The 22,267-nt window shown below is 41.3% G+C and overlaps 1 protein-coding gene across 33 annotated transcripts in view; it reads right to left on the minus strand.

The window, feature by feature from the left end:
- The window catches only part of FRYL (FRY like transcription coactivator), a 299,529-nt gene that overhangs the window by 129,054 nt on the left and 148,208 nt on the right, over positions 1–22,267 (minus strand). For all 33 annotated transcript variants that reach the window (XM_070068188.2, XM_089325409.1, XM_089325408.1 and 30 more), the window contains 3 exons: positions 9,239–9,292; positions 5,113–5,252; positions 2,354–2,450 (listed from right to left, as the gene is read on the minus strand). In XM_070068188.2, coding sequence (XP_069924289.1) covers positions 2,354–2,450; positions 5,113–5,252; positions 9,239–9,292 — 291 coding nt within the window. The remainder of the gene's footprint in view (positions 1–2,353; positions 2,451–5,112; positions 5,253–9,238; positions 9,293–22,267) is intronic.

Genomic DNA, 22,267 nt, shown 5'->3' on the forward strand with positions numbered 1-22,267 from the left:
ATATAGGTATATCCTTTGAACAAAAGTTAAAAGTCCTATTAAAGACATAAATTACATTGATTATCCTCTGGATCTATTAAATGCTATGTCATTCTGACAAAAGAAAATTGGCATAGTGTATCATACTATTTTTATTGATTTTTACTTCATTTTCTGTAGTTTTATTAGTTTTGGAGATGTGAAAAGACTTGCCTTTTACTAGTGGTGAAGTTCCTATATAGGGTTTTAGACAGATAAAGTGTATCTATGTTTTTGGTGAGAGATACTTTTTTGGTGTCTGACAAGTGCATTTGAATCAAGTTACGAGGCTGACACTAAAAAGGGAAGGGTATATGCCAAGGGCACTATAGGTTGGGACAAAATAGTGAAAGAATCAAAGACCAAGATTAGCCATCGGAGTCGCCATATTCCTCTTCTTCACACTTTTAGACCACGTGAACCATAAGTCAGAAATGATTTTGTGCAGTGAACTTGAAAAATGAGCCCATTGGAAAACAAAATTCTTAAATTTGTAGATTTAAAAAAACCAGAAGAAGGATATGGATTATTTAAAAAGAAGAAGAGGAGGACGACTATAAAAGTAACGGAGAGAACATGGAGCCTAAGGAGTAAGAAGTGAAGCCATTTGGGGAGTTTATCAGTGGAAGGCCCTTCAGGATGGCTTTGAAGCCATTATAATTAGCGGTATCTTTTAGATGAGAAGAGAATGGGGTTGCTAGGAGAGAGACAAGCAGTGATCAGAGAGCTCTGGATGTAAGTTAGAGAGTTTGCAAATGTCTCCAGAGAGGCAAAGACACATAAATACTGGTGACCAAGTCAAAGTCCATTCATGATTTATGGCCATTTCTGGTCATCAGCTCCTCCCACCCTAGTTAGTTTGACCTCTAGCTCTTAGCATTCCAGCTAAACTGAGAGATTACAGAAATCAATATGGCTTATTAGCATACTCCCAAAGGAAATGCCTTTGCTTCACCTGTTAAAATCTTTGTGAAAGGTACAAATTACAGTTATTTTATCTTTGACTAACTTATTTATATATTTTAAATACTGAATTATTTGCAGATTTCAGAGTACAAAATAACTCTTTTCACATATACTGCAAAAACAAAAGTGAGATATAAATGATTATATAATACAATTATTGTTATGCTGATTATAGCCAAAAAACAAACTATCAATTAACTAGTATATCTTTCATTGGTGTTTATTATCATATATTCCATTATATGTAACAAAAACAACACTATCCAAACATGTCATATGCGAAATATGATTTTTCTTAAGGTTTCCTACAAAATGACACAATGTCCATCACTGAAACTACATGTATTATCCTCAAATTATATCTAATTTTTTAAAGACTGGAAACTTAAATTTAAAAGTCAAAACTGGCATTTATATGAAAACTTGTATTGATTTTGAACAGTAAAAATACATGATAAACCTAATGTTAGATATTTAATATACCTTTACTCTCTATCCATTCATATGAGTAGTCTGTGACACAACAAGCAGTGACAGTAAGCATTCTAGTACTCATTGGATGAATAACCAAAAATAATTTCACTGGGGCCAGCACCATGACGTAGCAGGTAAAGCTTCCACCCATAGTGCTGGCATCCCATATGGGCATCAGTTCCAGTCCTGGCTGCTCCACTTCCGATCCAGCTCTCTGCTATGGCCTGAGAAAGCAGTAGAAGATGGCTCAAGTCCTTGGGCCCCTGCACCTACATGAGAGATCTGGAAGACCTGGAAGAAGCTCCTGGCTCCTGGCTTCAGATCAGCCCAGCTCTGGTCACTACAGCCATTTGGAGAATGAACTAGTGAATAGAAGACCTCTCTCTCTCTCTCTCTCTCTCTCTGCCTCTATAACTCCACCTTTCAAATAAATAAATAAATATTTATAAAATATTCATTATCTCACTTGTCAGAAATCATTTGAACTTGACAGTGTAGTCTTACCCTCATCAAATCACCATTACTTATGTATAACTGCACAATTACTACATGTTAGAATGCAGATTTGAGGAAGAGCGATTAAGTGGAAGCAAAAAGAGACCAAAATAGTTGAATGATGAGCAGATCAAATTATAACAAAAAGTCTATATTGAACACAATTCCCATTCACCTATAATTTGCTAACAAGATGGTATCTGAAGGTAAAAAGAATAGGGAGTGATAGGAACAGGGCAGGAAAGCCCAAGGCAAATGGAAGACCTATATTTAAATGATAGGGATTTGGTTAATGTGGGTCACAACTTTAGACATAACACCTAAAAGAGAGAACTGAAATGTGACGATACAGCAAGCAAAATGTTAGAAATACAGACGTGGCAGAAATAACAGAGCTTACCTGCTTTAGAACTTCGACTAAAACTAAACAGAAAATGAAATCTACTGCTAAGTCCCGCCTTTCAAGAAGATAATCTCTTTCACGTTGCTGTTCATCCCTGAAACAAGAACCCAAAATTACTATTACGACTACAAGTTTTGAAATACCTATAGGTTAGTAGTTCATGTTGCCTACTGTGTTCCTACTATGTATGGTGTGCTATAGCAACTGTTTTTTTTTTCAAACACGCTTCACTATTTTATCTGTCAGCAATTAAAGCTAAGCTAAACTAATTAGTAAGAAGGAAAAAGAGTATTATACATTTTAAAAACCTAGCATTGTTGCACAGTGATCATTAATTGTTTTTATTAAGAATTGAAACAAGGGGTAGGCATTGCAGCACAGTGGGTTAAGTTTCCAGTTGGGACATCTGCAGCCCATATTAGAGTGTCTGGGATCTAGTCCCTACTCCTTTTATTTTTTAAAAGATTTATTTATTATTTATTTGAATGTCAAAGTTATAAAGGCCGGTGCTGTGGCATAGCTGGTAAAGCCATCACCTGTGGTGCTGGCATCCCATATGGGTGCTGGTTTAAATTGCTTTGCTCCACTTCTGATCCAGCTCCCTGCTAATCTGACTGGGAAGGCAGTGGAAGACGGTCCAGGTGCTTGGGCCTCTACACCCACGTGGGAGATCCAGAAGAAGCTCATGGCTTCAGCCTGGCCCACCCCAGGTCATTATGGCCATTTGGGGAGTGAACCAGCAGATGAAAGATCGATCTCTCTCTTTCTCAACACAACTCTGTCTTTCAAATAAATAAATAAATCTTTTAAAAAAGGAAAGAAGAAAATCAGAGTTACAGAGGGAGGGGAAAGACAGAGACAGAGACAACGCTGGCATTGCAGGCAGCAGCTTTACCTGCTACACCACAACATTGGCCCCATCCTCCTCTGCTTTTGATCTAGCTTCCAGCTAATGCACAGCCTGGAAGGTAGCAGAAGACAGCTCAAGTAGTTGAGTGTCTGCCACCCATGGGGGAAACTAGGACGGAGCTCTGCATTCCAGGCATCAACCCTGCTCAGCCCTGGCTGTTGCAGGCTTTTGAAGAGTACACCCATAGATGAAAGCTCTCTACCGTTCAAATAAATAAAAATGAGTATCTGAACACTTTTAAAAAGAACTATAACAAAAGTAATAACTTTTATAGGTGAAAATACAGCATGAGGAAGCTTTATCAAAAGTTGAAAAATCAATGCAGTAGTGGCATCTACTAAAGTCCCATAGTAAACCACAGGCAATCATCTGCATGAATACCATGGATGCTCTATAGAATACCAAGACCTCCTTGGGAGTCTCCAGCATTGTGGGGCTGATCCAGCTCCCTGCGAATGGCCTAAGAAAAGTAGCGGAAGATGGCACAAGTACTTAGGCCCCTGCTACCCATGTGGGAGACCCGGATAAAGCTCCTGACTCCTGGCTTTGTCCTAGCTCAGACCTAGCTGCTGCGGCCACTTAGGGAGTGAATCTGTGGATGGAAGATCTCTCTGTCTCTCTCTTTTTTTTATTTATTTATTTTTTTTTTTAGTAAGGTCTTCATTCCGTTGGTTCACTCCCCAAATGGCCACTATGGCTGGCGCTGTGCCAATCTGAAGCCAGGAGCCAGGCCCTTCCTCCTGGTCTCCCATGTGGGTGCAGGAGCCCAAGCACTTGGGCCATCCTCCACTGCCCTCCCGGGCCACAGCAGAGAGCTGGGCCACAGCAGAGAGCTGGACTGGAAGAGGAGCAACCAGGACAAGAACCCGGCTCCCATATGAGATGCCGGCACCACAGGTGGAGGATTAACCAAGTGAGCCATGGCGCTGGCCCCCTAGATCTCTCTGTCTCTCTCTCCCCATCTCTTTCTGTAACTCTGACTTTCAGATAAATAAAATCTTTTAAAAACAAAGAAGACCTCCCTGGGAAATGGAAGAGAATTCAAGTTTCAGGATTTGATGACCAAAAAGAGCATCACAATGTTACCACACTAGTGCAGGGCTTTGGCAGTCTTCCTGTATCACAAGAATTGCTTCCTGGCCGGCGCCGTGGCTCACTAGGCTAATCCTCCGCCTTGCAGCACCGGCACACCGGGTTCTAGTCCCGGTCAGGGCACCGGATTCTGTCCCGGTTGCCCCTCTTCCAGGCCAGCTCTCTGCTGTGGCCAGGGAGTGCAGTGGAGGATGGCCCAAGTCCTTGGGCCCTGCACCCCGTGGGAGACCAGGATAAGTACCTGGCTCCTGCCTTCGGATCAGCGTGGTGCGCCGGCCGCGCCAGCCATTGGAGGGTGAACCAACGGCAAAAGGAAGACCTTTTTTTCTCTCTCTCTCTCTCTCTCACTGTCCACTTTGCCTGTTAAAAAATTTTTAAAAAATAAATTAAATAAAAAAAAAGAATTGCTTCCTTTCCAAAAACAGGTGAATAGGACCTTCCCTAAACATTTGCTGATTCCTTCGGCCATTAGAGCTCCAAACTAGACCACTGAAACACACTGCTGGAATTCATTTTTGTATAACTAGTGCCTATGGTGGGTACTTTAGGACTACCCCTGCTTTAATAGGTATAGTCTTGTGATTTACACTTTCAGGAGGAACTCTCTCTCCCTCTCAGTACCACCTTAATAATAAAAGTAATCTTTTTTTTTTCTCTTAGAAACCAAATAGTAACAATCTTCAGCCAATAACAGTATACCCTGTGTTGGAAGTGTTTAAATTCCAGGGAGAACAATGGAAAATAAACTGCTTACCCCTTAGACTTTGTGCTCGATCGAGGCCTATACTCGTAAGATTCATCCTCAGTTCCATTTTGGCGTCTGTACCAGTCGAACAAGGTGCGGAGTAAGGAAGGGAGACAGTGCTCTGCTACTGAGCTCATAGAGCTTATCAACTGCAAACACAAGACACAACGAGAAAATCAAATACCTCAACCACCACGCTCCCACCTCCATCAGCAACCGCTGAGAAATGAAGAAACACAGTACCTCAAATGCAATGAGTTGCTTTAAAATTAAAATGAGGGCCAGGGGGTTAGCCAAGTCATAAAGTTAAGCTGGCTAAGTTTCACCCACTATCAAAACTTTATCCAAACCCATCCAATTTGGCTTGACCTTTCTCCTGTCTCCACATGCACTCACATGTATAAAAACGACCTCTGTAACATCCCTGATTATAAACAGAGACCTCTGGGAGAACTGTCAGGGGTAACATGAGAAAACTAGCCTGCTTCCTGCCCTAGCATGCTCCTCTGTGCACAGGTGAACAAAAGACTCTACAATGTCCCATCGCATAAGATGAAAAGACACAGAGAAAGACTGCCTGCATCCCAAGAATTGCTTCCCTTTATAGATCAAGAGAACCCGGTCTTCTTTGACACTCTATTGACTTCTCTGTGTTTTAGAGCTCCAAACTGAACTACTGAAATACTCTTGGAATTAGCTTGTGCATAACTCGTCCCAGTGATGGGTACTGCTTGGCTACACCTACTTTAATAAGTACACTGAGTTAGTGAAAAAGTCCTGATCTACGACACATTGCTATGACAGAAAAGATCAATTATTCTGATATCTACATGTTACAAACATGTTACAAATAAGCTTTTAAAGCTTTAGAATGGACGGCATGAAGATAAGTATAGTGTCATAAACAACCATTACTGAAATTGAGGCATCTTTCAAACTCTGAATTCTAGGTCAATATCGCAGATTGCTTCATGAATGAACCCAACTTGGCAAGACTTAGGTTAGCAGTCCCTATCATCACTCTTCATCTTGAGTAACCTAAGAAAGACTTCCTCTCTTTGCAAGAATTTCTGTATCTCATTCAACACATTGCTCATAAAATTAATATTTTAAAACCATCATAAAATCAAACATGCCTCAATTTGTTAATTCCTTTGAAAAGCTATGGGTTGGAGCTGGTGCTGTTGGGGCCGGCATAGTAAGCTAAGCCTCCGTCCACCATACTAGCATCCCATATGGGTATTAGTTCGAGTCCCAGCTGCTCCTCTTCTGATCCAGTTCTCTGTTAATGGCCTGGGAAAAGCAGTGGAAGATAGCCCAAGTACATGGGAGACCTGGAAGAAGCTCCTGGCTCCTGGCTTTGGATCGGTACAGCTCTAGCTATTGCAACCATTTGGGGAGTGAATCAGCAGATGGAAGATCTTTCTCTCTGTCTCCCACCTCTGTCTGTAACTCTACTTTTCAAATAAATAAATAAATCTTTTAACAACAAAAGTAAAGCTATGGGGGCCGGTGCTGTGGCACAGTAGGTTAAAACCCTGGCCTGAAGCGCCAGCATCCCACATGAGCGCTGATTCTAGTCCCGGCCGCTTCTCTTCCTATCCAGCTCTCTGCTATGGCCTGGAAAAGCAGTAGAAGATGACCCAAGTGCTTGGGCCCCTGCACCCAGGTGGGAGACCTGGAGGAAGTTCCTGGCTTCTGCCTTTGGATTGGCGCAGCTCTGGCTGTTGCGGCCATCTGGGGAATGAACCAGTGGATGGAAGACCTCTCTCACTCTCTGTCTGCCTCTCTGTAACTTTTTTTTTTTTTTTTTTTTTTTTGACAGGCAGAGTGGACAGTGAGAGAGAGAGACAGAGAGAAAGGTCTTCCTTTGCCATTGGCTCACCCCACAATGGCCGCCGTGGCCGGCGCACCGTGCTGATCCAAAGGCAGAAGCCAGGTGCTTATCCTGGTCTCCCATGGGATGCAGGGCCCAAGGACCTGGACCATCCTCCACTGCACTCCCAGGCCACAGCAGAGAGCTGGCCTGGGGCAACCGGGACAGAATCTGGCGCCCCGACCAGGACTAGAACCCAGTGTGCCGGCGCTGCAAGGTGGAGGATTAGCCCATTGAGCTGCAGCGCCGGCCTCTGTAACTCTTTCAATTAAATAAAATAAATCTTTAAGAAAAAAAAAGTATAGCAATGGGTTACATGAATGCCCATGGTCTCATTCAGTTAACTATAGGAAGAAAGAGTCAGTTAATGAAGATTAAACTGGTATTTCTGGAAATCAAACATTTAATTTTCTTGATAGTTAATATACTACATGTAACTTCAGACTGTTTTTCATTCAGGAAAATAGATAATAATGATACAGTTTATTTGATTCTATGGGCTACTCTCTTTTTCATTACTTTTGCCCTGTCTTAATCATCATTCTATTAAAAATTGCCATAGTTTGACAAGAAAATAGTTCCTAATGTAGAAAATTAAAATAAAAACAAGATTCTAATATTATATAGCCATGTTTCCTTTAAAAAAAACTATATTAATAATGAACAGTATCATTCAAAGAAAATCCCTTTTAATATCCAAAGGCACAATAAAATACCATCTGTACTGTAAATATACACTAAACCAATCTACATCACACATGACTTTTTATTGTCGGGGGGGAAATCAAGCTATGAGGCATGATCATTTATGTTTTTGTCAATCATTTATTAAGAAGACAAATGAAAATTTTCCCTAAAATGTTGTATAACTAGATTTCCTGATTATACATTGATAAGTGAGTAGACTCAAGATGTAAATAATCTTAACTGCATAGTGGCATAAGATTTGAAAAGCAATGCATAAGGTAATCTTATTATTGTAATAGAGGATTTAGCTTCCTTTGTATGGTTGCTTGCACCAGTAGCTGTTTACTAAACATATGCATCAGAATCTCCTAGGCAGATGCTGTAACTATAGATGCCAAAACTCCACCCTGGGTGATTCTGATTCAGCATGTCTGCAGTGGGATCCAAGGACACAGCATTTTGTATAAGTTTCCACTGAATAATTCTAACCAGACTTCTTTATCTTCCAATTTCCTTAATATGAGCTTTGGCTTCTACTTCTTATACACAAAATCTTGAATAAAGCGGGTCAGGAATACAAGATGGCAACTGCTATGGTTTGGATATGGTCTGAATGTGTCACCCTAGGATTTGCAGGTTGGAAACTTAGTCCCCAGTGTGGTAGTATTAAGAGGTACATTTAAGAAGTAGGTACCTTTAAGAAGCAGAACCTAGTGGGAGGTGATTAGGTCACAGAGGGCACTGCCCTAGTGTTGGAGAATGAGTGAGTTCTTACCAAAGCAATTTTTAATTAAAAAGCAAGCCTGACCCTTCACTCTGTCTGGCTTCCTCTCTCACCATGAGATTTCTTCCACATGTACTCTTGCCACTGTGTGTGACAGACATGATCCGTGAGGATCTCACCCAACCCAAGCAGAACCCAAAGTCATGCTCTTGGACCTCTGAAACTAAATAAACCTCTTTTTTTAAAAAAATAAATTATTCAGCCTCAAGAATTTTATTACAGCAACAGAAAACAGACTAACACAATAACAGAAATCTAATCTGAGTTATAGTTTTTTAAAATAATCTACATATAATAATTATGATAATATATCACTTGATCTAACATTTAATCTCAGTAAGAGTTAGAATTAACATTAGAGGCATATAATATGAGGTTCTAGATATTGGTATTCTACATATAAGTATAGGTTCTTAGAACCCCAACAGAAGAAAATAAATATTATAAAATAAAATATCATATAAAATTGTAGGAATTGGTATACAAGAAAAAGCTGGGAAATGTTATTGGTAGCAGAAAAATTTCAAAAGTCACATTAAAGACATCAACAATGAAAAGCATAACATTTTAAAATGCTAAATGAATTGAAATCAATAAAATTCATAGTTCATTCTATTACTTGTTAAACAAACAAAAGCTTTACCAATTCCACAATGAATGTGTGGAAGAAGGATAGACAGGATATTAAACAAAATGAAGGAATTTCTTAATAATTGATATATTTGGGTCAAACTATTAGAATGAACATTTTCCTTCCAGGAAAAATTATTCCCACACAACTGACATACCTGGTCAAACTGAAGATCTTCACCCCTCTGAAGAGACCTGGATAATAGCTTCTCCTACAGCAAAAACAAACATAAGCAGAAATATAAGAAATCTTCTATACGATCAACAGCTTGGATTGGTGAGTTAGTTTTGGTTTTGTTTTCATTTGCAATTAGGTGGTTTTGAAGCAAGTTAAGCCTCCTCTGTGCCTAGGGTCAGATGACTGAGAGACTTTTTTCAAAAGTTCACAAGCTAAAATATAAGGGGAAATTTATAGAGCCAGGTTAAGTAGTTAATAAAAATATTATAGTGATTGTTCCTTAGGAGAAAAATGTCCATGACAGTTGTAACAGTAAAGTGAGTTACATGCCTCAACACACAACAAAGATGGTTTTTCTCGGGGCTGATGTTGAGGCATAGAGGTTAAGGCTGCAGCCTATGATGCTAGCATCCCATACGGGTGCCAATTCAAGTTGTTCCACTTCTGATCCAGTTCCCTGCTAATGCACCTAGGAGAAGGAGAAAATGGACCAAGTGTTTGGTCCCTGTACCCAAGTGGGAAACCCAGGAGAAGCTCCTGGCTCCCAGCTTTGGTCTGGCCCAGCCCTAGCTGTTGTAGCCATTTGACGAGTGAACCAGTGGATGGAAAATCTCTCTCCCTCCTCTGCCTTTCAAATAAATAAATAAATCGTTAAAAAAAAAAAAAAGACAGTTTTTCTCTTCCATTTCATGTCACTTCATTTCCACTATGTGTGACAGTTATATTTTATCCCCAAATTTTTAAGAACCAGATACTTGTAAGTGTTAAAGATACAATGATGGGGCCGGTGCCACAGCTCACTAGGCTAATCCTCTGCCTGTGGCACCGGCACCCCAAGTTCTAGTTCCAGCTGGGGCACCGGATTCTGTCCCGGTTTCTCCTCTTCCAGTCCAGCTCTCTGCTGTGGCCCAGGAATGCAGTGGAGGATGGCCCAAGTGCTTGGGCCCTGCACCCGCATGGGAGACCAGGAGAGGCACCTGGCTTCTGGCTTCAGATCGGCACAGTGTGCTGGCCATAGCGGGAAGGCCTCTCTCTCTCTCTCTCTCTCTCTCTCTCTCTAACTCTGCCTGCCCCAAAAAAAAAAAAAAAAAAAAAGATACAATGATGAACCATGCAATAGAATCCTTGCCTCCATTGAGCTTAGAGAGAGAGAGAGACAGACAGACCGACATTAAACAAATAATCATATTAACATAATCACAAACTCTGGAAAGTGTTGTAAAGGGAAATACCACATCCTCTGAGACACAATGTGTAAACTCATCCACTTGTGATGGTACTTTAAGTGTCAATTTGTCTGGACGAAGGGATCCTCAGCTAGCTGACCATGATTTCTGTGTGTGTCTGCAGGCGTGTTTCCAGAAGTGACTGGCAGCTGACTCAGTGTGTGGGGAAGGAGGATCTGCCCTTACTCAGGTGGGTGGGCACCATCTAACTGGCTAAGGGCCTGGAGAGAATGCAAAGGAATAGAGAAGGGTGAATTGTTTCTCTCCTGGAGATGGGACATCTTTTTTCTCCTGCTCTTGGACATCAGAACTCTAGGTTCTCAGGCCTTCACCCATGCACTGAGAGTTAATACCATTGGTCTCTTTGGTTTTGAAGCTTTCAGATGTGGACTAAGCCACACAACTTGCCTCCCTCATTCTTCAGCTTGCGGACGGCCTATTGTGGGGCTTCTCAGTCACCACAATCATGTTAGCCAATTCCTTATCATCTATAATACATTTCTCTGGTTCTTGCTCAGGCTCTTTCTCTCCGCACTCATACACACACACACACACACACACACACACACACACGTTCTGTTATCCTAGAGGATCCTCATACAGATATACAGACATCACTTCAGATTTAATTTTCTTTTTGAATCATGTAAAGAATATGTTACAGGAAAAAAAATACATATGCATTTGCAGACAGGCATATACTAGGACATTCACTGTCAACAAAAAAATGAGGAGCACATTCATGTATAACAATGTGGAATTTGGGTCATAAGTAACAGTATATCTATATTAGATATTGTATAATCAGTAAAGTAAAGCTAAATTATAGATTGGGAAAATCTTCTCAATATATTAATTAATTAGAAAATAATAGATATAAGAGAACACATAGTACAGACTTGTGGTAGTTTATAAGTTTAAACTCTAGAAATACATTTCTGCATATATATACACACACATATATCATACTAATAATGTGAAATATGATTATAAGTTGTTTTGTGATTGGACCATCATTAGCTTCTTTTTGCTTTGAGTTTTCTACAAAGAACACAGATTCCTAGTTCTTATTCCTTTATGAAATTTCTACAAAGAATGCAGACTACTTATTCTCAAACTTAGATTTCAGATTATTGGGATTATTATTGGGATTTCCATGAGATTCAGCAAATTTACTTAATATGGAACTAACACAACACACCATAAGAAGTATGGTTAAAGAAATGAAAAAAAGTTCTATACATAAAATGTTTTCAAACATTAAAATAACAATTTAGACAAAAATCAGGAGGTATTGAGAAGGTGATTTAATTTCCTCATTTTTAAATTTGTCAAATTTCTCTCTCTATATATACACATATATATGTATGTATATAGATGTATGTATGTTTATATTTAACCTGAAAGATATCTTAAAAACTATTCTTTGGGGCTGGCGCTGTGATGTAGTGGGTTAAAGCTCCAGCCTGCAGCATTGCCATCCCATATCAGCACCAGTTCAAGTCCTGGCTGCTCCACTTCCGATCCCAGTTCTCTGCTATGGCCTGGGAAAGCAGTAGAAGATGCCCAAGTGGTTGAGCTTGGGCCCCTGAAGCAGTGTGGGAGACCTGGAAGAAATTCCTGGCTCCTAGCTTCAGATCAGGTCAGCTCTGGTCACTGCAATCATCTGGGGAGTGAACCAGCAGATAGAAGACCTCCCTCTCTTTCTCTCTGGCTGCACCTCACCCTGTAACTCTTTTAAATAAACAAAAATAAATCTTTTTTAAAAAAAGCTATTTATTTATTTATTTATTTGACAGGCAGAGTGGACAGTGAGAGAGAGAGACAGAGAGAAAGGTCTTCCTTTGCCGTTGGGTCACCCTCCAATGGCCGCCGTGGCCAGTGCGCTGCGGCCAGTGCACCGCGCTGATCCGAAGGCAGGAGCCAGGTGCTTCTCCTGGTCTCCCATGGGGTGCAGGGCCCAAGCACTTGGGCCATCCTCCACTGCACTCCCGGGCCACAGCAGAGAGCTGGCCTGGAAGAGGGGCAACCGGGACAGAATCCGGCGCCCCGACCAGGACTAGAACCCGGTGTGCCGGCGCCGCAAGGCAGAGGATTAGCCTGGTGAGCCACGGCGCTGGCAAAGCTACTCTTTTTGTAATAGAAATATTTATCTGAAATTAGCTCATTTTCATTTTAGTTTCTTTCTGTCCTATTAATTCAAACAAATTGAATAAAATAGCATGTGTAATATGATCCCTTTTGTGTTTTGCTACCTATTTGCCTTGCTGGATACCCCACATATAGCTATCTACCTTCCTGTATATATTCACAAGAAATGTCTGGAATTAGATTATGTTTAAATATATGATGGTTGGTTTTTTCATTATGTTCTTTTAATTGAATTCTTATATTAAATACGTATGATGGAAAAATACACATTCTTCTATGAAATAAAGCAAATTTAGAAGTATGTATATTCATGAAGTGTCTCTACCCAGCAAAGTCCTAATTTCCTTCTCTCGTTTATGACCTATCTTTATGAAAATAAGATCACAAATGTATTACCACTAAAATATTAAAAAATTCCCAATCTAACTGTCAGAGACTCTTGTTTCTATTTAATTGGGGTCAAGAAAATATCTGAATCCATGACACTTTACTTCTTCACCTGTAGGTGTGTGGCATATCCTTACACAAGGGCCTTCACAGCCTAAGCATACTTCAGATAATTATCTTAGAAGACAAACCTTGAGTTTCTAAAATTATACACATGCAACATAATGATGACTCTTTACAAACAGTCAGTTAGCCAGGTCTAAAATTTAAGTGAAACAGCAAGTCCCACAGTAAACCGTGTCCTGGAGAACACGGTTTCTAAAAGTGTCTAAGCTTGAAATCCGGTGAGCTTGCAGAGGAAAGCTACTATCCCAACATGAGCTGTGCATCTCAGATGCGCCTTGAGGGAAGGAAACGGAAAGCAGTGTCTTCCCCAACTATTTGGCTTATTGGGTCCCCTGATTCGCTGTGAATTTTAAGTCTAAAGACCTTTAATAATATTTTTGAGAACCCCTAATCTAAGCAGTTTGTTACTTATGTACTATGTTTATGTAACACAATAATGGCCAAACAGAAGAATAAAAAGAGAGGGATAACTTTCTGAGAAACACTCACACCGTCGCCTTGTATTTTACCCTTGTTATTTCTCAACAAATTCACTCCTCCTCAAAGTTTTCTAAAGATCCAACATCTACGCAAAGCTTTCTGAAGCAGGAAATGGGGGATGGGCGATTTTTTCCATAGTAAGAATGGAAATGATTTTTGAATGCAAAAGGAATGCTCATGTTATCATCAATACAAAGACACAAAATAAATTACTGCATTAAACATAAATTACTAATCAAGGACTTTGTATTGACCTCTCAGTTTAATTATAGTATGGCTGAAAAAGCCCTAATCATTGCTCAAGCAGGCAACTATTTTTAAAGAAAAGCCATTAAAAATGTTTGTAGTCTATGCAACCCATCATCACAAACAATAACTAAAAAGAATACAAAGTTTTCTCTGTAATCACACATACATGAATGCAAAGACTATATACGAAAATGTTTACTAAAGCAGTTTTTTCAAAGTAGCCTCAAACTGGGATAAATCCAAAGCTAATTATCAATAAGAACTGGTAAAAAAAAAAAATTGGCCCTTTCATTTATTGAAATAACATTCAATTGCTAGGATAAGATAAATTAATATGGGTTGACACAGAATAATCTCCAACTTACACTGTTAAAAATATCTACAGGGGCTGGTGCCATGGCTCACTTGGTTAATCCTCTGCCTGCGGTGTCAGCATCCCATATGGGCGCTGGGTTCTAGTCCCAGTTGCTCCTCTTCCAGTCCAGCTCTCTGATGTGGCCCGGGAGGGCAGTGGAGGATGGCCTAAGTGCTTGGGCTCCTGCACCGGCATGGGAGACCAGGAAGAAGCACTTGGCTCCTGGCTTCGGATCGGCGCAGGGCGGGCCATAGCGGCCATTTTGGTGGTGAACCAACAGAAGGAAGACCTTTCTCTCTGTCTCTCTCTCTCACTATCTATATCTCTACCTGTCAAATAATATAAAAAAAATCTACAAAACATATATATCTTCTCCATTTGCAAATGTTAACTCTTATTTATTGATTTATTTCTTATTGGAGAGACAGAGAGAAGACAGACAGAGCTCCCATCCGCTGTCCCATTACCCAAATGCCTACAACAGCCAGGACTGTGCTGGGCTGAAGCTCAGAGCCAGGAACTCCATCCACGTCTCCCACACAGGTGGCAGGAACCCAAATACTGAGCCATCACAACTGCCTGCTTGCATTTGCAAATTAACAGAAAGCTGAAATCAGGAATGGAGCAGGATTCAAATCCAGGCACTAAGATATGGCATGCAGGCTTCTTAACCACTAAGTCAAACATCAACCCTCGCCATTTGTGTTTTTTAAAACTGGTAAAGGGACCGGCACTGTGCTACAGTGGGTTAAGCTGTCGCCTGTGGTGCCAGCATCCCATATGGGTGCTGGTTTGTATCCCAGCTGTTCCATTTCCGATCCAGCTCTCTGCTGATGGCCTGGGAAAGCAGTGGAAGATGGCCCAATGTGTTTGGGCCCTGCACCCACGTGGGAGCCTGGGAAGAAGCTCCTGGTTCCTAGCTTCAAGACTGGCTCAACTCCAGCTGTTGTGGCCATTTGGGGAGTGAACCAGTGGATGAAGACCTTTCTCTTTGTCTCTCCCTCTCTGTAACTCTGCCTCTCGAATAAATAAATAAATAAATCTTAAAAAAAAAAAAAAAAAACAGGTGGCACTGGCTGGGTGTCATGGTACAGCAGGATAACCCCCTTTTTGGGACATCTGCGTCCCACATGGGAGCCTGGAATTGAGTCCCACCTCTGCTTCTTATCCAGCTTCCTGCTAATGCATCTGAGAGGCAGCAGGTGATGGCTCAAGTAGTAGGGTTTCTGTCACCCATGTGAGAGAATCAATAGATTTCCTGGCTCCTGGTTTGCGCCTGGCAAAGCCTCAGCTGTTGCAGGCATTTGGGGGGGTATAGCAGCAGGTGGAAGACCTCTCTGTTCCTTCCTCTGTCACTCTGCCTTTCAAATAAACAAATAAATAAATCCTTTTAAAAGGAGACAGCAGATGCTGAAGAAATGGATAAACAATATATACGGGCCGGCGCCGTGGCTCACTAGGCTAATCCTCCGCCTTGCGGCGCCGGCACACCGGGTTCTAGTCCCGGTCGGGGTGCCGGATTCTGTCCCGGTTGCCCCTCTTCCAGGCCAGCTCTCTGCTGTGGCCAGGGAGTGCAGTGGAGGATGGCCCAGGTGCTTGGGCCCTGTACCCCATGGGAGACCAGGATAAGTACCTGGCTCCTGCCATCGGATCAGCGCGGTGCGCCGGCTGCAGAGCGCCGACCACGGCGGCCATTGGAGAGTGAACCAACGGCAAAGGAAGACCTTCTCTCTGTCTCTCTCTCTCACTGTCCACTCTGCCTGTCAAAAAAAAAAAAAAAAAAACAATATATATGAAAACCACAATTGTTGACAGCGATCACTTTGGTCAAGAATGGAGAGATGTTTTTATTATATAATATCTAGAATTATTTTTATTTTTCAAAACAATAATATTTTCATAATAGTATAGATCGTTAATACTGACCCTAAGGCTCATATTCTTTTATATTCCTATTTGAGTCTATAACTGATATACATATTTATGGAATACTAACAGCAACATGTAGTTTCCAGGGAAAACAAGAGAATTTATTTAAAAGATTCTGGAACAGCCAGATTATAAGGATACTGAAATATTTCAATAATTAACAAAGTTGGCAGGTGGAAGGCACTCACAGACAACATTCTCTTCTATACTACTCCCTTCACAAGACAACAGTAAATAACTTCTAAAGGGCTAAAACCAAAAGCACAGGAGAATGGGAGAAGAGGAGTAAAAGCAGATGGCAGAGCATAACTCCTCTCCTCAAACAACGGTGGCTGCTAAGTAGGCACAAGGCAAAGTCTGAGGTCTGCCCATTCATTCACTCACTCAATCACCTAAATTATGCTTGGGGCACACAGAACACCAGGCACTGTTGCAAGCCCTTGAGATACTGCTACAAACAAGATGGAAAACAATCCCTGCCATGTGGAGCAGATGGTCTAATGAGAGAGCAAAGGACAAGAACATTACACGAGATCTAGGACAGCAAGCTGGAAGTGGGGCTGATTCTGGAAAATCACAGAGATGACCACAGAGCAGACAACACTGTGGCACAATCACAGGAAAGCTTGCCCAGCAGTCAGGAAAGCCAAGCCAGCTGATGCTTTGAAACTCCACAAAGACTCAGGAATTGGAGAGGATGGGAACTCACAGAGTATTGGCCAAACTTGAGGACAGAAATGAGGGGGCTGAATGAAATGCTTATGAAAAATTGAAATGAAAAATGAAAGAAATGCTTATGAAAAATGAATGCTTATGAAAAATTGTTTAAGAAAGATTTAGATCCTCCCTTTCATTATCTTCACAATTACAGACAGCAGCTTGAACCCACTCAAAGCCAACATTCTCTCCTGAACCACCACCTCCACCAGTTGTAGTAAATAATTTCTATAGGGTTAAAACCAAAGGACAGGAGAATAGGAGAGGAGCAGTAAAAGTTCACCAAGGGCAGTTCCCTCTACCTTACCCACAGAGGAACTGTCTATCTTGGGAAACAGCAAAGGAGAGCGATATGGACTGGGGATACAGGAGTTAAGTTATCGGCATGAAGACAAGGAAGCTAGTAAAAATTTATATATCAAAAAAAAAATTTTTTTTTGACAGGCAGAGTGCATAGTGAGAGAGAGAGACAGAGAGAAAGGTCTTCCTTTTGCCGTTGGTTCACTCTCCAATGGCCGCCACGGCTGGCGTGCTACGGCCGGCGCACCACGCTGATCTGAAGGTAGGAGCCAGGTGCTTCTCCTGGTCTCCCATGGGGTGCAGGGCCCAAGCACTTGGGCCATCCTCCACTGCCTTCCCGGGCCACAGCAGAGAGCTGGCCTGGAAGAGGGGCAACCAGGACAGAATCCGGCGCCCCGACCGGGACTAGAACCCGGTGTGCCGGCACCGCCAGGTGGAGGATTAACCTATTGAGCCACGGCGCTGGCCTATATATCATATTAAAAAAACCCAACTTATCTTCTGTTTCTTAGAAATTAATTAATTAATTAATTAATTTGAAAGGCAGAGATCCAGAGAGAAAGTAAGAGAGACAGATATCTCCATCTGCTGGTTCACTCCCCAAATGACTGCAAAGACTGGGGCTGGGCCAGGCCAAAGTCAAGATCCAGGAACTTCTTCTGGGTCTCCCAGATGGGTGCAGGTGCCCAAGTACACTTGGGCCAGGCATATTAGCAGGGAGCTGAATTGGAAGTGGAGCAGTCAGGACTTGAACTGGTGTCCATATAGGATGCTGGCACTGCAGGTGGAGGCTTAAGCCTTCTATACCATAGCACCAAATCATTATCTTCTGTTTCTAGCTCCCTAGAGAGCCAGCAGCCATAGCCTAAACTATCCCACTCAGGGACTTGAGGAACGTCCTCTAGGGACTCAAATCCCTTGAAAAATATCTTACACTGATAACCCAAATTATTATATACTGGAGACCACAGTCAAAAAGGCTTCCACATACACTATGCTCCTAATCAGTGGTTTAGTGCTTCAGGCTTAAATATGACATGTCAAAATAAATGTGAAGAGAAGGCAAAAATATCGGCAAAATGCAGTTTGAAAGAAACAGAGACTAACATACATATCTGTTTCATATTCTGAAAAACTAGTATAAGTCCTTTTTTTAGGAGGGGGGAGCTATCTTCTTTTCTATTCATTGGCAATCTAAAAGATTAATAGATAAAGCTGGATACGCCTGGGTCATTACCTAGGATTGATCCATCTCCTTTTAGAAAGCAAGCCAGCTAAGGTATTGGATTACATAGTTTGCAAGCTGCAATTCCAATCAATGACTGTCCTTCCTGAATCTTCTAAAATAGAAATGAAATTATGGCCAAAAATCAAGCTCAGCTAATCTTCGAATCTTTTGGCCTCTTTCACCTCCTTGCGTTACATTTTCTAATATGAGAATGAAAAAGCCAATTCACTCATTTTCATAGTGGATTAAATTCATTCAGCAGAAGCCATTCTAAGTTCTGCTGTGAGTTATTGTCTGACTGACCACAGCCAAGCCAGCCTCCTTGCATCTGACAAGCCCTGGGTGTTATTTCTTTAAAGGTACTCTACAAGATTTTCATTCAAGGACCCAGAGAGTTATATCTTGATGGCTGTTTATTAAAAAAAAAAGGGGGGGGTATGGAATAGATTCCAAATAAATGAAATCACAATAAAAGCATTTGAGGCTGTGTTATAAACATTGTGGCAGCATTAGGTTAAATATATTATATTTTCATTATGTTGACACTAAGGATTTCCAGTTCATTCAAACCTAGATATAAATACAAACAAGGCTGGCAGACCCCTGATAGAGATCAGCAGAAATTATGCTGGTAAAAAGACACGTAAAGGATAAATCTGTAATATATGAGGACTTGGAGTTTTTCTATTGTGTTAAGAAGAGTAGGCAGGGATGCCGCTCCACTTTCAATGTGAGGATAGGGTAGAAACACCTGTATTCTGATGGAATCATTGACACGATTGGCCATAATTTTTATAACCTCATCATAGATTACATTGCCAGAGATATCTCTGCAATTACCTGTTAAATGAATGAATAAAATACTATCAGACTATTCTGAAAGAACTATTAGAAGCTCAGACTAGAAGAATGACATTGTGTTTTGTTAGGCAAAGGGCTCAGGCCACCACAATGTTTCATAAGGCTAAATTCAATTTAAGTTAAAAACCTTTACCAAGTACCTTCTACAAAGCACCTACACCAGGACACTGCTGCAGAGAGAGATGATAAAGATCTGGTTGCAGGCATAAAGTAACTCACATCAGAGGGCATAAACATGTAGGCAACTGACCATAAATATGACATAATCTAATCAAGGAGTGTGTGCGAACTATTATGGTGATACAAAGACCCATTTAATGTGGAAATGATGTCCATGACAAAGGGAACAAGTGGAAAGTTAGGAAGGATGATGATGCTTTAAAAGCATTTTTGATTGAGAGAGAAATAAGAGCACACATCTCAGGACCAAAGCACACACAGAGGATACTTTCCACATCACAGCATACACCAAGAGAGGAGGACCATAAGACACTAAACACACCCTGTCATGAGATATGAGGAACTTGGAATGATCTACCAAAACTCGAATTTACTCTCTAGCAATGAAAAGTGAGCAGAAAGGTGTTCACATTTGTGTTTTGGATGAAGGCAAGTCTGGTGAGGGGAAAATGGAAAGGTGAGGGACCCTTCTGTGACTGTTCAGAAACTGCCACAATGCTCTCCTGTGACAGAGCCTGAGCCTACAGGAGTGCAGTGACAACAGCAACAGAAGAAAAAGGATGGTGAAGGATTGAAAAAAAGCATCTAACAGCCTCAGCAAAATTAGGTGACTTCATCCATGTTTTCTTCTAAGACTTTCCCTCTCAAGACCTTTACATTTCAAAATTTAAATTTCTTTTTTTTTTTTTTTTTTGACAGGCAGAGTGGACAGTGAGAGAGAGAGACAGAGAGAAAGGTCTTCCTTTGCCGTTGGTTCACCCTCCAATGGCCGCCGCGGCCGGCGCGCTGCGGCCGGCGCACCGCGCTGATCCGATGGCAGGAGCCAGGAGCCAGGTGCTTTTCCTGGTCTCCCATGGGGTGCAGGGCCCAAGCACCTGGGCCATCCTCCACTGCACTCCCTGGCCACAGCAGAGGGCTGGCCTGGAAGAGGGGCAACCGGGACAGAATCCGGCGCCCCGACCGGGACTAGTACCCGGTGTGCCGGCGCCGCTAGGCGGAGGATTAGCCTAGTGAGCCGCGGCGCCGGCCCAAAATTTAAATTTCTTTAAGAATGAACACACTATTTGAGAGTTGATAGAACCATACAGCAATGGTACTACTATAAAATATTTTATAAATCAGATTAAGAAATTTTTAATTAACTTGTTTTTAATTTGAGAGGCAGAGAAAGAGAGCAAATGAGCGAGAAACAGTTCTCTCAACTGCTGATTTACTCTCCAAATGCCATCATTGGCCAGGGCCAAGCTGAATTGAAAGCCGGGAGCTGGGAGCTGGGAACTCAGTTCAGGTTTCTCATGTAGGTGCCAAGATTAAGTCACTGAGCCATCGTCATCGCAGCCTAGGGACTACATTAGCAGCAAGCCAGAGTCAGAAGCCAGAGCTAGGTATTTAATCTAGAACTCTGATGTGGATGTAGGCATCTTAACTGCTAGGTTAAATGCCCACCCCCAGAGAAAGTTTTTTTTTTCTTTTTTAAAGATTTATTTATTTATTTGAAAGAGCTACAGAGAGGGAGGGGGGAGGGGGGAAAGAGGGAGAGGAAGAGGGAAACAGGGAGGGGGAAAGAGAGAGAGAGAAAGAGAGAGAGAGATTATCTATCCATTGGTTCACTCAACAGATGGCTGCAACAGACAGGACTGCACCAGGCTGAAGCCAGGAGCCAGGATTCTTCCAAGTCTCCCACATGGATAGCAGGGGCCCAAGCACGTGGGCCATCTTCCGCTGCTTTTTCCAGGCTACTAGCAAGGAGCTGGATCACAAGTGGAGCAGCCGGGACTAGAACTGGCGCACATATGGGATTGCCAGCACTGTAGGTGACAGCTTTACCAGCTACATCATGACTCTGACCCCCAGATAAAGTGTTTTTAAAATGTGCTGTATGAGTTGAAAATTGCTGAAGCTAAGTGATGGATCCTGAATATTCTTAATATTATAATGCCTATTTTAATATGTTTGAAAATCTTTTAATAAAACTTTTAATGTGTATTTTTAAAAAGTGATTATTCTGATCACTAGACATTGCATATATCTATTATCATACTATAACCTCATTAATATGCACACATACATGTCAATTACAATCCATAAAAACAGTTCCCTTTCTTCCTGTATGCTATTTAAGCAGGCTAGTAATTTATCATACAATTTAGAGACCACTGAAAATGAAAACTAACATTTTGTAGAGTAAGCACATTTAAAATTAAACATTATACTCATTCATTCATGTCTATAAGCTTTTGAAAGCCCCATTTCTAAACCAGAACTTCACATTATTCACATTTTAAAGTATATATACTAGGATGAAATTAATCATAATTACAAAATACAATCATGGAATAATTTAAACTGACTACAGAGATTTACACAGCTCTGAAATACACACTTGACAAACAATCTTTTATCTTTTAATATGTATTAGACACAAAACACATTATTTCACAGATGCTTTTCTCCACTTAATGATCAGAAAGAAACTTGTGCCCATAATGAGCAAGTGTAAGTCTTACTTCACTGTGAAAATGAAAAGCATATAACAATGATAACACCATTTTTTACTTCCCCAAGGTTATCACCTCCCCTCTCTGAGGAAGGAGACAGGTTCTGAAGCCACTGCCATTGTGCCCAACTCCTCACTCTGCCACTCATTTGCTCTGGGCCTGAAACAAGCACCAATCCCTCTTGAGTCTCAAACTGGCAATGAGTATCTATCCCTAATCCAGTTGTGTCAGCTGTTATATCCCTCTCTTTTTCTTCACTACCATCTCCTTCTAACCTACACTATGACCCTGGTACATCACATATCCACTGCCTTCAAACCCA

Source organism: Oryctolagus cuniculus, chromosome 2, assembly GCF_051225735.1.
Source record: "Oryctolagus cuniculus isolate XC-2025 breed Fujian yellow rabbit chromosome 2, ASM5122573v1, whole genome shotgun sequence".
In the NCBI taxonomy this organism is placed as follows: Eukaryota; Metazoa; Chordata; class Mammalia; order Lagomorpha; family Leporidae; genus Oryctolagus; species Oryctolagus cuniculus.